At 37.7% G+C, this 16,327-nt stretch overlaps 1 protein-coding gene across 1 annotated transcript; it reads left to right on the top strand.

Moving 5' to 3' along the window:
- The first annotated feature begins 13,668 nt into the window (after nt 1-13,668).
- Nucleotides 13,669-14,503, top strand: LOC101425593 (zinc finger protein 77-like). Its single transcript, XM_058297936.2, has one exon. It carries the CDS (start codon nt 13,669-13,671, stop codon nt 14,425-14,427), a length of 759 nt encoding a protein of 252 aa, XP_058153919.1. The 3' UTR covers nt 14,428-14,503.
- Nucleotides 14,504-16,327: the final 1,824 nt, after the last annotated feature.

Here is a 16,327-nt window from a genome sequence, read left to right as displayed (position 1 = left end):
TTCCAGAGGATGGATCAAATAAGTGAGAATATTGAGGAAAATGACAGTAGGCTTCTCACTGCTGAGGGAAAGAGCTACAAATTTTAAATGTACAAAAACTGGAATGAGCCCTTTGCTGTTGAATTGGAATTGGTGATACCAGTATGGACTGAAATTTTTAAGTAAATATTTATAAATAAATATATATATAAATATTTACTTAAACTATACTTACATGTTTATATATTTACTTAAAATATACTTATATATATATATATATATATAGAGAGAGAGAGAGAGAGAGAAAATATCAATAAGATTTTTGCCACTGCAAAGTAATTTTGGGCATGCACTAAAGGGAATGCATTGTAAGATAAACAACTGGAAAATCAGACAAAATATAAAGAGAAATACAGTTTTTCATCATTGGAAAACAGGCTGTGCAGAACTTTGGTTTTTGGAGCTCTACAAACACTTAACTATGTGTTCATCCCACCTAAACTCTCTCCTGATCATTCTCAGGCTCTGAGCTTCTACTTTGCCTTTTGCAAAGCAAACTTTTTGCACACTTTGGGCCTTGATACTCCTTGCTTGGACACTACCTTGTGTGAAGAATTTCATCACTATTTTTTCTTAATGTTTATAATTTGGTTTTCCAGCCTATAATTACCAAAATTACTAAATTACCTTGTTAATTGAAGAAAAATTCTGGTTAATGAAAGGAGTGATAGTAGCCTAAACAGTACATAGTAACTAAGATTTCTGAAATTGATAGAGCAGAATAATGGGGTGATAGGAGGTACAATGAAAAATAGCTTCATAAAACTTTCATAGGTATCCCTTGAGATTTTTGGATAACTGCCAATTTGATCATGCAGAGTAAAACTCCACAGGGACAGAAAAGAAGAAGAAAAACACTCCTGGGTCAAAACAATCACCAAGGAACGTAATCCAAACTATCCCCTGAGCTTACTATTATATGAACTTCCACAAGCCACTGAGGAGTGACTTAATTAAAGTAACCATTCAGTGGAGTTCACAGAAGGGTCTGCTTTAATAGTTGGGATAAAAGGGCTCTAGAGGAAAAGTTACTCCAGAAGTCATTAAAATATAGTTTAAAAGAAGACTCACAATTTAACTTATCATATATTTTGCTCATATGGATTTTGGCTCACAGACTTCTTCTCCCTTTCTATTTCCTATAAACCTATCTTCAGACTCTAGTTCTGTGAGTCTGTTCAGTTTGCTTAATTCATATCATTAATATCATGTAATATTTGTCCTATTAGTGCCTGGCTTGCTTCATTCAACATAAGGTCCACAAGATTCATCCATGTTATCCCATGTGTTAATAATGTATCCCTTCTTACAGCTGAGTAATATTTCATTGTATGTATATACCACAATTTGTTTATCCATTCATCTGTTGAAGGGCATTTGGGTTCATTCCAACTTTTGGCAATAGTGAATAACGCCACTATGAGCACTGGTGTGCATATATGTTTGTGTCCTTGCTTTTAGTTCTTCTGGGTATATACCCAATAGTGGAAATACTGGATATGACAGTTCTATAGCTAGAGGTTTCTGAGGAACCACCAAACTCTTCCACAGTGGCTGCACCATTCTATATTCCCAGTAGCAATGGATAAGGGCACCATTCTCTCAAATACTTAGAGTCATCTGTTTTTTTCAGTACCCACCAATCTAATGGGAGTAAGAAGATATCTTATTGTAGGTTTGATTTACATTTCCCTAATATCTAGTGATGCTGAGCATCTGTTCATGTGCTTTTAATTGATTTGTGTTTCTTCTTTGGAGAAGTGTCTATTCAAATCACTTGCCCACTTTTGTAATGGGTTATCTTTTTATTTCTGAGGTGTAGGATTTCTTTATATATGGTGGGTGTTATGCCTCTATCAGAAATATGGTTACCAAATATTTTCTCCAAATGAGTAAGCTGCCTTTTCATTTTCCTGACAAACTCCTTTGAGGTGAAAAAGATTTTAATTTTGAGGAGGTTCCATTTATTTGTTTTTCTTTCATTGCTCATGCCTTGGGAGCAAGGTTCATGAAACTATTTCTTTATACAAGATACTGGTAGATGCTTCTCTACATTATCTTCCAAGGTCTTTGTGGCCTTGGTTCTTATATTTAGATCTTTGATCCATTGTGAGGTGATTTTTCTATAAGGTGTGAGATGATGTTCCTCTCTCATTCTTTTGAATGTAGATATCCAGTTCTCTAAACACTATTTTTTGAAGAGGGCATTCTCTTCTAGTTGAAAGGGCTTGGTTGCCTTGTTCAATATCAGTTGGCTGTATATGCAAGGAACTGTATCAAAACTCTCAGTTCAGTTCCACTGGTCAGTATGTCTATCTTATCTTTGTGTCAGTACCATGCAGTTTTTAACACTGTAGCTTTGTAGTATGTTTTAAAGTCAGGTGATGGTGTGGTTCCTCTGACTTCATTTTTCTTTTGCAGTACATCTTTGGCTATTTGGAGCCTCTTGCCCTTCCAAATAAATTTCATAGTTTTTGCAATTAAATATGTTGATCAGTTTGGGTAGGATAGACATCTTAACGATGTTTGGACTTTCTATCCAAGAGCAAAGAATATTCTTCCATGTATTTAAGTCTAATTTGATTTCCTTTAACAGCGTTGTGTAGTTTTCTGAATATATAAATCATTTACATTTTTAGTTGAATTTATTCTTAACTATTTGATTCTTTTAGTTGCTGTTGTAAGTGGGAATTTTTTTTTCTTGATTTCTCCTCATGATGTTCATTATTGTTGTTGTTGTAAAGAAATGCTACTGATTTTTTTCTGAGGTTTCGTATTTTTAATATATTTTTATTTTTTTAAAGATAGATTGTAGAAAGTGTTACACAAAAACATATAAGGTTTTTCCATATGTCTCACTCCACACACCTCCCACCCTTCTGCAAATTAACAACTTCTTTCATTAGGGTGGTATATTCATTACAATTGATGGACTCATTTGGGGCATTGCCACTAAGCATGGATTATAGTTACATCGTAGTTTACACTTTCTCCCACTCAATATTGAAATGACATTCAGGACAATTCCAAGTCCCCAAAATGCCCCCATATCACACCTCTTTTTCCCTCTCCCTGTCTTCCGCATCTCCAGTGGCCACTGTGTCCACAGCAATGATATCATTTTTTCCATTGATAGAATGATAATAAGTCTGTAGTAGAATACCAGGAAGTCCACTCTAGGCCATATTTTATTCTCCAAGCCTGAGTTTTCTGGGATGGTGATGACCACTCTAAATCTCACTGATAGGGAACCTCAATCCCATATGGCATATGCATGGGACTCTCTTGCTTGCAGTTGTGCACTTTCTTATTTCTCCTTGCTATTAGTTTTGGGTGAGTCCAATGAACTGGAGAGTAGGTGTTGCAACTCTGGTGAGGTTCAGAACCCAGCTGGCACATGGACATTCCAAAGATTCAAGTCTCTTGGATGTATACCTACCAACCTCAGGACCAAATATGTGTTCAAATAGAAGAAACAGAAAGCACAAGTGAAGAAAAGGCACAACTGAGTCCAACTTTGTCACACTCAGGAGCACAAACTCCAAAGTAGAGTCTACTGCCAAGGCACCAGACTCCAGAGCTATCTAATGCTCCTGATTTTAAAAAAAATTTTTTAATTTATTTTAATAAATTGCCCTTTTTAAAAAGATACATGAATCACAAAAAATGTTACATTAAAAATATAAGAGGTTCCCACATACCCCACTTCCCACCTACTCCCAGTCCTCCTACAGTAACAACCTCTTTCATCATTGTGGCCCTTTCATTACATTTGGTGAATCTGCATGTAGATCTTATAAACTGTGATTTTACTAAACTCATTCAAAAGCTTAGAATCTTTGCTGGAGATTTCTCAGGGCTTTCATGTATAGGATCATGCTATCTGCAAGTAGTAAAAATTTTACTTCTTCTTTTCCAATTTGGGTGTCTTTTATATTTTTCCTTCTCTTAAGTGCTCAAGCAAATACTTCTAACACAATATTAAATAGAAGTGGTGAAAGTGGACATCATTGTCTTCTTTGCAATCTAAGAGGCAGAACTTTAAAGATTTCACCATTGAATATAATGTTAGCTGTAATATACCCTTTATTATGTTGAGGAAATTTCCCTCTATTCCTAACTTTTGTAGTGTTTTTATCAGAAAAAGGTGTTGTATTTTGTCAAATTTTTTCTGCATCTATGGAGATGACTATGTGACTTTTTTCACTTGATATGTTTATGTGGTGCATTGCATTGATGGATTTTCTTATGTTGAACCATCCTGGCACACCAGCAATGAAACCCACTTGATCATGATGTATAAACCATTTGATCTGTTGTTGAATATTTTTAGCAAGTATTTTGTTGAGTGTGGGGTGGGGAGGGAGGGTTCAAGAGTTCATGGAACTGGGGAGAGGGTTGGAGGAGGGAGCAGGTGAACACTGTGGATTGGTGGGTACATGGTCAAAACTACAATTCTGGGAAAAATCTTTTGGCAATATTGCAAGTGAAGGTTGCTGGTTTGGGGTGTTAGATGTGGGGGGCATTCAGGATAGTGCACACCTGGGGCAGGCTTATAAGGTTTGTGTGAGTGTTTATCTTGCCATAGTGTATTATATCAATTGTTGGAGACCCATATAATAAGCAGCAAGGTGGTGAACTCTCATCCTGGAGAGGCCTGTTATGTTCTCAATTACAGAAAGGAGTAGCTCAAGAGCAAGGGTGGCACCTAATAGGGGAGGACAGGCCAGTATGTCAAGCCCTCAGTGTTGTTGCAAGTAACTATGAATCTTGTCTTTCAAGGAGTGAAGCCTGGTGGTTGCCATGGATCCTGTGGGGAGGTGGAGGGAGGAGTAGAATTGGTGGACAAGGGGGCATTATGGGAGAGATGGAAGTGTTCTACATAATTACATTATGATGGATACAGGCCATGTTGAATTGCATCAAGTTTTATAAAAGTGTATGGTCCAAAATGTAAACCAGAGTGTAAAACATTTACCATGGTTGGTAACTATGTTTCAATATTTTTACATCAGTTGTAACAAATGTACCATTCACATATAAAATGCTATTAATAAAGGAAGACAGACAAAGGGGAGGATGTTGGGTATATGGGAGTCCCATGTATTCAGAATGTGACTTTTCTGTAACCTATAACTTCTTTAAGGACAAAATGAAAAGAAAGAAAATGAGATGCTGGGGAGAAAATGGAAGAAAATGTCATTCTACATATAGGAAAATAGATCTTGCAATGATGAAGGGTAAAATGCCAAAAAAAATTTTATTCTTCCTATATTTTTTATTATCCAAAATTTTATTTTTTAATTTTTAATTGTTTAATTGTTCTGTATTTTATTTCATATTTTTAAAACTATCATTATTATTTCATTTTCTTATTAATTGAACTGGCTCTTTTTTATGCTTTTTGTTTTTTTATTTTATTTTATTTTTAAATATCTTTTTTAAAGTTAATAGATCACAAAAAACATTACTTTAAAAAACATAAGTTCCCACATACCCCACTCCCTACCCTCCACCCCCATCATTTTTGTAATTGTCTTTCTTTTGAAGATACATAGATCATAAAAAATGTTACATTAGAAAATATAAGAGGTTCCCACCCCACTCCTCCCACATCAACAACTTCTTTCATCATTGTGGCACATTCATTGCATTTGATGAATACATTTTGAAGCACTGCTGCACCACATGGGTAACAGTTTACATTGTAGTTTACACTCTCCTCCAGCACATTCAATGGGTTATGGCAGGATATATAATGTCTAGCATCTGTCCCTGCAACATCATTCAGGGCAACTCCAAGTCCCCCAAATTCCCCCACATCACATCTCTTCTTCCATCTCCCAACCCTCAGCAACCACTGTGGCCACCCTCCCCACATCAATGTTACACTTTCTTCCATTACTAGTCATAATAGTTCTATAGTAGAATATCAGTAAGTCCTTTCTAATCCATATTTTATTCCTCCATCCTCTGAACCCTGGGATGCTGATGTCCACTCCACTTCCATATCAAGAGGGGGTTCATATTCCACATGGCTGATGGATATGATTCTCCTGCTTGCAGTTGTAGGCCCTCTTGGTTCTCTGGTGTGGTGGTTGGCCATCTTCACCTCCTTGTTAGCTTACTTGAGTAACTCCAAAGAACCAGAAAGTAGGAATTGCAACTCTGCTGAGGCTCAAATTTGGCTCTCCTATTGGCTTTACTTTGAAGAAGTTTTGGATCACAGAAAGGTTACAACTGGGGCAGGGGAGGAACACGATGCAGGGTGTCAATGATGGGGAATACATTAGATGAAGCTGGGCATATATTTAATGCATATAAATGTGTTCAAGTGTTTATCAGGCATTGTTATAGTGGGTAGAGATTCACACAATATCTGAAGGAATATCAAATTTGCATCCTAAGGAGCTCTGTCACATTCTTTAACAGATTAGCAAGAATCTCTGAGTACAGGGGCAATGCCTAGTGAAAGAGGATGGTCCACTGTTGGGCCCTTGATATTGATGACTGTGCTTATGAATCTTTACTCTTGAAATTGAATCCTAGCCTAGTATTATAGGTTCCTATGAATTGCCTCCTGTGAGCCTCGTTGTTGCTCAAATATGGCCTCTGTCTAGTATGAACTCAGAATATAAATACATTACTTTTCTCCCAGCATGGGACATGACACCTGGGGATGAGCCTTCCTGGCACCAAGTGATTACTACCAAGGTCCAACTAGCAATATATCTGGAAGTACAACTTGAGCAAAGGTGGGGGGGTGGCGGGGGAAGGTAAAGACAAATGAGTTATATGGCTAAGAGACTTCAAAAGGAGTTAGGAGGTCATTCCAGAATTTACACTTATACACACCTCAGCATGATCTCTTTGATTACCAAAGTGAGACTACCCCCAAATAGTGTGGTTCCTGAGTGCTCTGGAGTCATCCAGACACTATAGTCAGGGCAGGTAGTTCAGGAGTTTGGTGCCTTGCCAGCAGGCCCTACTTTGGAATTTATGCTCCCCAGAGTGACAAAGTTGGACTCAGTTGTGGTTTCCCCTACACATGGTCCCTCTGTCCTTCTATCCAAACTTGAAATTAGTACTAGAGTTGGTAGGTGTATGTCTAAGAGACTTAAATGTTTGAGCTGTCCATGTGCAAACTGTGTCCAGAATCTCAAGGAATTTGCAATACCTACTCTCCAATTCATTTGTGTCACCCAGGACAACTAACAAGGAGGTGATGATGGACAACTAACATCCCAAGGATCCAAGAGTGTCTAAAACTGCAAGCAAGAGAGCCCCATGCATCAGCACAGTGGGATTACTGCCCCCTCTCAAATAGAGCTGGAGTGAGCATCACCATCCTAGAAATCTCAGGACTGGGGAATGAACTACGAACTAAGGTAGACCTAATGATATTCTTCTGTAGACTTATTGTGATTCTATCAATGGAAGAAATAATATCATTGATATGGAAGCAGTGGCCACTGGAGGTTCTGAGGGCAGGGAGAAGGAAAAGCAGGTGTAATATGGGCACATTTTTGGGACTTTGAGATTGTCTGGAATGACATTGCAATGAAAGACACAGGCCATTATAAGTCTTGCGATAACCTACAGAGTTGGGTGGCAGAGAGAGTAAACTACAATGTAAACTTTAATCCATACTTAGTGGCAATGCTCCAAAATGTGTTCATCAATTGCGATGAATGTACCTCACTAATGATGGATGTTGTTAATGTGGGAATTTTGGGAGGTGTGGGGAGTGGGGCATATGGGAACCATCTATATTTTTATGTGATATTTGTACAATCTAAGTATGTCTTAATAAAGTAATGTGATGACAAAACACTCAAAGTAGTCAAGCAAATCATAAAGTATTGTTAAGCATGCCAGAGCAAGGCAAAATCCTTTTGAATGTGAGCCAAAAAGTCCAGTATTTAAATGAATGAAAACATAATAACATGCATCAGATAAAAAAAAATACTGCACTTTCAAAGAAGCAAGGAATTGTGCCCTATGACCAGGAATAAAACAACCAATAGCAAAGGACCAAGAAGTGAAAAAAGTGAGGGAGGTAACCAACTTGTAACTTTAAACTATTATTTCTATATTATGCACATTATGAGCAAAAAAAGGGAACTTAAATTTTAGAACTGAAAAGAAACAGTGTCTGAAATGAAAAATTCACTGGGCAGACTAAGTATTAAATTAAATGTTATAGAATAAACCAGATGGTTTTAAAAACATTGTGGGAGGGAATTCTCCAGGACATGCATATAAGGTCTATAGATATGTTCGGGTGTTCGTTGGGTATTGACATAGTGGGTAGAGTTTTACACAACAACTGAGGGAGTGCTGAGCTCCCATCCTGGGGAGCTCTGTTGCATTCCCCAATGGAACAGCAACAATCCCCCAAGTGCAAGGGCAAAGACCAGTAAAGAAGGATGGCCCAATGAAGGGTAGTTGATACTGATGACTATGCTTGTGAGACTGTGTGCTTGAAATTTCAACTCCATGTTGCTCAAATGTGGCCACTCTCTAAGCCAAACTCAGCATGTAAATGCATTACCTTCCCCACAGTGTGGGACATGACTCCTGGGGTTGAGCCTCTCTGGTGCCAAGGGATTACTACCAAACACCAGCTAGTGATGCAACTAAAAAAAGACATTGAATAAAAAGGGGAAATGGTAAAGAAAAATGAGTTTATATAACTAAGAGACTTCAAAATGAGTTGGGAGATCATCAGAGAGGTTGCACTTATGCATGTCTCAGCCAGATCTCTGAGACAGTCAAAGTAGATACAACCCAAGGTAGAGGTGCTCCTGAGGACTACAGAGACACACAGGTCCTATGGTCATGGCAGATAGCACTGAAGTTCAGTGTCTTGCCAGTGGGCTCTACTTTGGAATTTGTACTCCTGAATATGATGGAGTTGGTCTCAGCTGTGATCTCTCTATTCATGTCTCTTCTGTTACTTTTACTGAACCTGGGGTTGGAGCAGGGGTAGGTATGCTTAGGAGACTTGAATCTCTGGACTGTTTAGGTGCTAGCTGGGCCCTGAGCCTCAGCAGAGCTGCAATACCTACTCTCTGGTTTGTTGGAGCTACCCAGGTCAGCTAACAAGGATGTGAGGATGGTCAACCACCACACCAGGGAACCAAGAAAGAAAGTCTACTACTGTAAGCAGAAGAATCCTATGCATCAGCCATGTGGGATCTAAGCCCCTCTTGATTCAGAGGTGGGGTGGACATCACCATCCCAGGGTCCTCAGGATGGAGAAATAAAATATAGATTATTATTTTATTACTATAAAATTATTGTGCCATAGCAATGGAAGACATTGTATCATTGATGTGGAGACAGTGGCCACGGGCATTGTGGAGGGCAGAGAGAGGGAAGAAGAGGTGTGATGTGGGGAAATTTTGGGTACTTGGAGTTGTCCTGAATGCTATTGCAGGGACAGATGCAGGACATTATATATCCTGCCATAACCCACTAAATGGACTGGGGAAGAGTTTAAATTACAATGTAAACTATAATCCATGCTGTGTAGCAGTGCTCCAAATGTATTCAGCAAATGCAATGTATGTGCCACACTGATGAAAAAGGTTGTTGATGTGGGAGGAGTGTGGGGGGTGGGGGATGGGGTTTTATAAGAGCCTTATATTTTTTAATTTAACATTTTGTGTGATCTATTTATCTTTTTTTAAAAGACAATAAAAACATTACTATATATATATAAATGAAAAACTGAAAGTGAAAAGGAGAATCATTATATCAGAGTGTACCTCTGTCTCATGGAAAATAATAAATAAAGATATAGTGGCTGATATCTTCCAAATTTGTTGAACAATATACACAGCATATCTATCAAGAAGCTCAATTAAATATAAACAAGAAAAAATAAACAAAATTCATTGGTTACATAATTAATTTTTAAGAAGAGGTAATTAATAGAAAACATTAAAAGTAGCCAGATAAAACAACAAGTGTAATAGTGATCATAAACCTGCCTTCTGAAGCAATGGAAACCGTGAAGCAGTAGGGGAAAAAAAATCTTTATAAAGTGCTAAAAACAATTTGTTTCATAATTGGAGGAAATAATAAAGTTTTTTTCGAAAAAATAAAAGAATTTTTTTACCAGTAAACATGTTCTGTAAGAAAGGATATAAGGAGTTTTACAGAGGGAAGGAAAACAATGCCAAATGAAAACTTGAACTATACAAAAAAGTAAAATGCAATGGGAAATGTAAATACAATAGATTTTTTTTTCTTATTTTAAGAGATAATTTGAGGAGTGAATGTGGTTCGAGCAGTTTGGTGTCTGCCTCCCATATGAGGGGTTCTGGGTTTGGTTCCCAGTGCTGCTTAAAGAATACAGACAATGACCTGATGCAGAGTCAATGCAATGAGCTGATGCAACCAAGAGACACAACAAGGAGTCACAAGAGCAGATAGTGGATGTAGCTCAAGGGATTGGATGCACATCTCACACATAGAAGGTCCCAGGTTCAGTTTCCAGTGCCTTTTAAAAAAGAAAAGCAGATACAGCAAACAAACACAAGCAGCAGACACAGAGAGTAGACAGCAAGTGCAAAAAACAAGCACACAAATGAGGGAGCCATCTCAGTGGGGGATAAATCAATAAATCTTTTTAAAAAAGATAATTGGCCTAAACAAAACTAAAAACAAGATTTTTGTGGTTTCAAACATATATAGTAGTGAAATATATGGCAAAAATAGCATAAATGTGGAAGGAGAAAATGAAGGCATACTACTATAAAGTACTTAAATTTATATGTGACTCAGCATACTATTATTTGGAGTTAAACTGTGATCATTTCAAAATCCTTGATATAGTCCATAGAAAAGCCACTAAAAAGTAAAACAAAATTATCGATAGTTGCAGTAATAATCAAAATAAGGAATACAAGCAATATTTCATTAATCCAAAATCAGATGAATGTGGAAGAAAAAAAGAGCAAAGTCCATATAAAACAAATTGTCAACAAATATCAAGATGATAGATGTATACCCAGATTTATTAGTAATTGCAAAGTTTTCTAATGATTAAAACACTCTAATTTGAAAACAGAGCTTGGGCAGTGGATGTTGGTCAGTGGTTGAGCACATATTTCCCACATATGAAGTCCTGGGTTCAATCCCCAGCACCTCAAAAAAAATGCAGAATAGTCAAATAAGATAAAAAAGAGAAAAATCAATGTATATTTCCTTCAAGAAAGTTGTAAGTAATATTTTAAAATCACAGTTGGGATAAAAGTAAAGGTTTAGAAAAAGACTTTCCATGCAAACATTAATTTTAGTAAAGCTGTAGTGAGTACATTGGTATCAGAAAAAAAGAGAATGAATAAGGAATATTCCATGTATTTAAAGGAGCATAGCATTTTATAATAATGATGACGTCAGTTCATAAGCAAGACATGACAATTCCATATATGCATGGACCTAATGGAAAACTTCAAAAGTGAATCAGTCAATGAAAAAAACTTAAAGAAATGGGAAATTCATCTGACCATGATTAACAAGAACCATATTTGCCCTTATACGACTGAAAAACTGGAAAAAAGTCCATGAAATCATTGTTTTAAGACATTGGACAACAGAGATTCAGGACTCATGTCTGTTAAAAGGAATAAAATATAATTTCCCAGTTTACTGCTATGGACAGTGCTCAGGCTAGCCCAGTTTTATATATATATATATAGAATTGAAGAAACAGAAATTAAAGTGTGGGAAGATGGACATAGCTAGAATTTTCAAAGCAAATTCACAGAAAGTATGAAGATGAAGAGAAAGAGAGAAAGTGAGAGAGCAAGCACGCACATATGTACAGAGCATGCACACACACTTACCAGAGATTATTTCCCTTGATACTTCAGTTTACTTGTGGTACATGAGAGAGAACTATTGAGAGTGGGGACAATTTTTATTAAAAAATCCCACAGATTCAAGGAGCTAAATGAATTTCATTTGGGCTGAATTTATACAGATGCCAAAACTATGTCAAGGCTTATAAAAATAAAATTGGCAAAAACTAATGATAATACATCATCACCAACCAAATGACCTTAAAAGTAATGAGAGGGGAGAAAAGCACATTGCATACAAAAGAACAACTTTAAGAATATCAAGACTACACACTGGAGACATGGAAATAAGAGCCAATAAAACAACACCTTTAAAATCAAGGAGACAAATTGACAATTGTCAATTGATCATTCTCAAATCCCTCAAAAGTGAAGGTAAAATAACATTTTCAGAACAAGAAAAGCTCACGAAATTTTTATACCATAGATCTGCACAAAAGTAGTGTTAAAGAAAGTTCTTCAGTCCACAGAAAAATATCAGGTGAAAAGCTGGATCTACACAAAGAAATATGTGCCAAATATGTGTACCAAAAATCATAAAGATGATGTGTGTAAATATTTTTTCTGTTTCTGTTAAAATTAACATACTGTTTAATGTGAAATGACTATAATACCTTATAGACTTTGTAGCACATAGAAATATAATGCATAAATTTAGAGTCTAAAAGATTTGGGAAGGAATATGCAAAGTTTTATATTATATATTAAGTGGTGTTATTTCGAGGTATATTAGTGCATTAACTATTCATATTGAAATCCTAGCTAAATCGATCAAAATTACAATAACCTGGCCTCTGTAATACATCAAAAGAGGAAATAAAGAATAATAAAAATGATAATTTTTGGCGGTGCCTGCCGGGAGAACGCCACGGAGCGCCCATGCGATCGACGATGATGAACCCATTATCCTGAATTACAAGAAGACCTCCGGGAAGCAGATATGGCTGAATTGATAGAGCGTCCGTCTTCCATATGGAGAGTCCAGTGTTCCATCCCCAGAACTTTCTGAACCATGTGATGAGCTGGCCAACGTGCAGTGCTGCTGTGCACAAGGAGTGCCATGCCAGGTATGGGCGTCCTCACATAGGGGTGCACCACACACAAGGAGTGCACCCCACAAGGAGAGCCGCCCTGCGGAAAAAAACGCAGCCCACCCAAAAGCGCCATGCTACCAGGAGTGGCATCACACACAGAGAGCTGACGCATTCAAGATGACTCACCAAAAGTGATGCAGTTTTCCGGTGCCGCAAGTGGACGCAGAAGAACACACAGACGCAGTGGTTTTTGAGGAAGTGGTTGTGAACTTCACCCCGGAAGAATGGGCTTTACTGAATCCTGCTCAGAGGAACCTCTACAGAGATGTGATGTTGGAAACCTTCAGGAACCTTGTCTCAGTAGATGATTTTTGCACTCAAGTTAAAACCAGTGCATCAGGTCCTCAGCAGGATATTTTGGGGAATAAAGTATCTAATGAAGAGAAAATAGTAAGATTCATACAAAATGATTGGTGGTCCTCTGTTTTGGGGGAAAACTGGAAAAATTTTAACGTTGAATCTCACCAGATCCTGGAGACACCTTTGAGGTGCACGTGAGAGGTCACAAAGAACAGAAAACCCATACATGTGAAGTATGTGGGGAAGTCTTCATTTATTACTCACTCCTTACACAACATGTGAGAAGTCATACTGGAGAGATACCCTATGTGGGTCAACATTGTGGGAAAGCCTTAAGTTGTTCCAAAACCCTCTGACAGCATATGAAAACACACAATAAAGATAACCCCTATGAATGTAGGCAGTATGGGAAAGCCTTCAGTTACACTGCATCCCTTCTGAAGCACAGGAGAAAGTATACAGGAGAGAAACCTTATGAATGTAAGCAATGTGGCAAAACATTTTGTTCTCCCATGTACTTTCAAAGACATGTGAAAACACACAGTGTACTGAAACCGTATGAATGTAAGGAATGTGGGAAAGCTTTCAGTTTTCCCACATCCCTTCAAATGCATGTGAGAACACACACTGGAGAGAAACCTTATGAGTGTAAACAGTGTGGGAAAACCTTCAGTCGTGACTGCAGCCTTCAAGTACATTTAAGAATGCATAATGGAGAGAAACCCTATGAGTGTAAGCAATGTGAGAAAGCCTTCAGTTCTCCCCAATATCTTCAAAAACACATGAGAAAGCACAGAGAAGTGAAACCCTATGAATGTAAGGAATGTTGGAAAGCTTATAGTTGTTCCTCAACCCTTCGGTTACATGTGAGAATGCACACTGGAGAGATGCCCTATGAGTGTAAGCAGTGCAGGAAGGCCTTCACTTGGTGGTCCTCCCTTCTAGGACATATGAGACTGCACACTGGAGAGAAGCCCTTTGAATGTAAGCAATGTGGGAAGGCCTTCAGTTGGTGGGCCTCCCTGCAAGGACATATGAGACTGCAACTGGAGAGAAGCCCTATGAGTGTAAGCAATGTGGGAAGGCTTTCAGGCATGATGCATCCCTTCGACTGCATGTGAAAAGTCACTTAAGAGAAACCCTATGAATACAAGGAAGGTGGGAAAGCTTTCATTCACTCTTAAAACCTTGTACATGCCAGAAAACATAATGGAGAGAAACATTTTGAATGTATACAATGTGGGAAAACTTTCAGGTATAACACTTCCCCCGTTGTGTACATGAAAACTCCAAATAGATATAGATATGGTATTACTTTTATAAGTGCCTCATCCTTAATTTAGGTACCTAACAAATTAATTTCTAGTTAATATAAACATTGAAAATAATTCCCCTTCTATGTGCTTATTCATGTATACTAGATATATTTTGTAGTGTGAGACTTCAAGTAATTGTAAAGCTATATAAAATTTGTCATATTTCCATTATAATATGTTTTATACCCAGGGGTGAAGTGACCACCACCACCGCCACCACCCATATACAATCTGGTTTAATTTTAGATGACAAGTTCTTTTTTCAGTATCCAAGGATTTTTAAAAATTAAAGTTGCAGGTTTTCAGAGAAACATGTAGAAAATAAGAGTTCCCATATGCTCCCTTTACACATGCAGCTGTCCCTATTATTAACACTTTGCATTAATGTGATCCTTTTGTTAGAATTGGTTAATCCTTATGATTAAACTGTTAACTGTACTTAAAAAAATGATAATTTTTAAAAATCAGTAAAACAGATAAAATAAAAAAGAATAGGATATATAGAAAATGATTACCTTGATGGAGACTTAAATCCTACCCTATTTGGTGGTTTGGAACTGTGTTTCTAGAAAAACCATATTCTTAAAGCTAATCATTTCCTGTGAATGTGAAACTATTTTAAATAGGTTTTCATGAGATTATTTCAGTTAAGAGGTAGCCCACATGGGTCATAATCCTCTTAGTGGGACCTTTTTTTAATAAGTGGGATGAATACAGAAAGAGAAAGCTAAGGAAGCAAGAAGCTGAAAACCAAGAAACCCAGAAGGGATGGGGGAGATCAATAGATACCACCATGTGCCTTGCCATGCTGCAGAGGAGTCAAGGATCACTGGTAGCCAGTCTGGAAAGAAAGCATTGCCTTAATGATGCCTTGATTTGGGCATTTTTCTCTGCCTCAAAGTTGTAAGTGAATACATTCTAATGTTAAAAACCAATGCATTTTATGTTATCTGTTTTCAGCAGCCTAACAAATAAAACACATTATCAGTAACTACGCTAAATATTTAGGGAATAGGGCGGCGGGCTTGGCTCAGTGGTTAGGGCATCCACCTACCACATGGGAGGTCCATGGTTCAAACCCTGGGCCTCCTTGACCTGTGTGGAGTTGGCCCATGTGCAGTGCTGATGCGTGCAAGGAGTGCCCTGCCACGCAGGGGTGTCCCTGCATAGGGGAGCCCCACATGCAAGGAGTGCACCCCCATAAGGAGAGCTGCCCAGCGTGAAAGAAAGTGCAGCCTGCCCAGGAATGGTGCTGCACACACAGAGAGCTGACACAACAAGATGACACAACAAAAAGAAACACAGATTCCCATGCCACTGACAACAACAGAAGCGGACAAAGAAGACACAGCAAACAGACACAGAGAACAGACAACCAGGGTGGGGGGGGGGGGGAAGAAAAGGGAGATAAATAAATGAGTAAATAAATCTTAAAAAAAATATTTAGGGAATAAATACCCTGGTTAAACAGAAATTAATGCATGGAACAGCATAAAAAGACCAAAATTAGACTACCGATAGAGGGACAAAATTTTTTAAACAAAAATAAAGGAAATCAATCAACAGCAAAAGAAAAACATTTTCACCAATGCATAATAGAATTCCTAGATATCCATTAACAACCAAAGCATCATGATTCTTGCCTCACACTCTAACCAGGAGAGTACCTTGGAATTAATTACAGAGAAGTCTAGCATAAAATCGA

Source organism: Dasypus novemcinctus, chromosome 5 (assembly GCF_030445035.2).
Source record: "Dasypus novemcinctus isolate mDasNov1 chromosome 5, mDasNov1.1.hap2, whole genome shotgun sequence".
NCBI lineage: Eukaryota > Metazoa > Chordata > Mammalia > Cingulata > Dasypodidae > Dasypus > Dasypus novemcinctus.
Note: the sequence above shows the minus strand (reverse complement) of the source record. Positions and strands in the feature narration are given on the sequence as shown.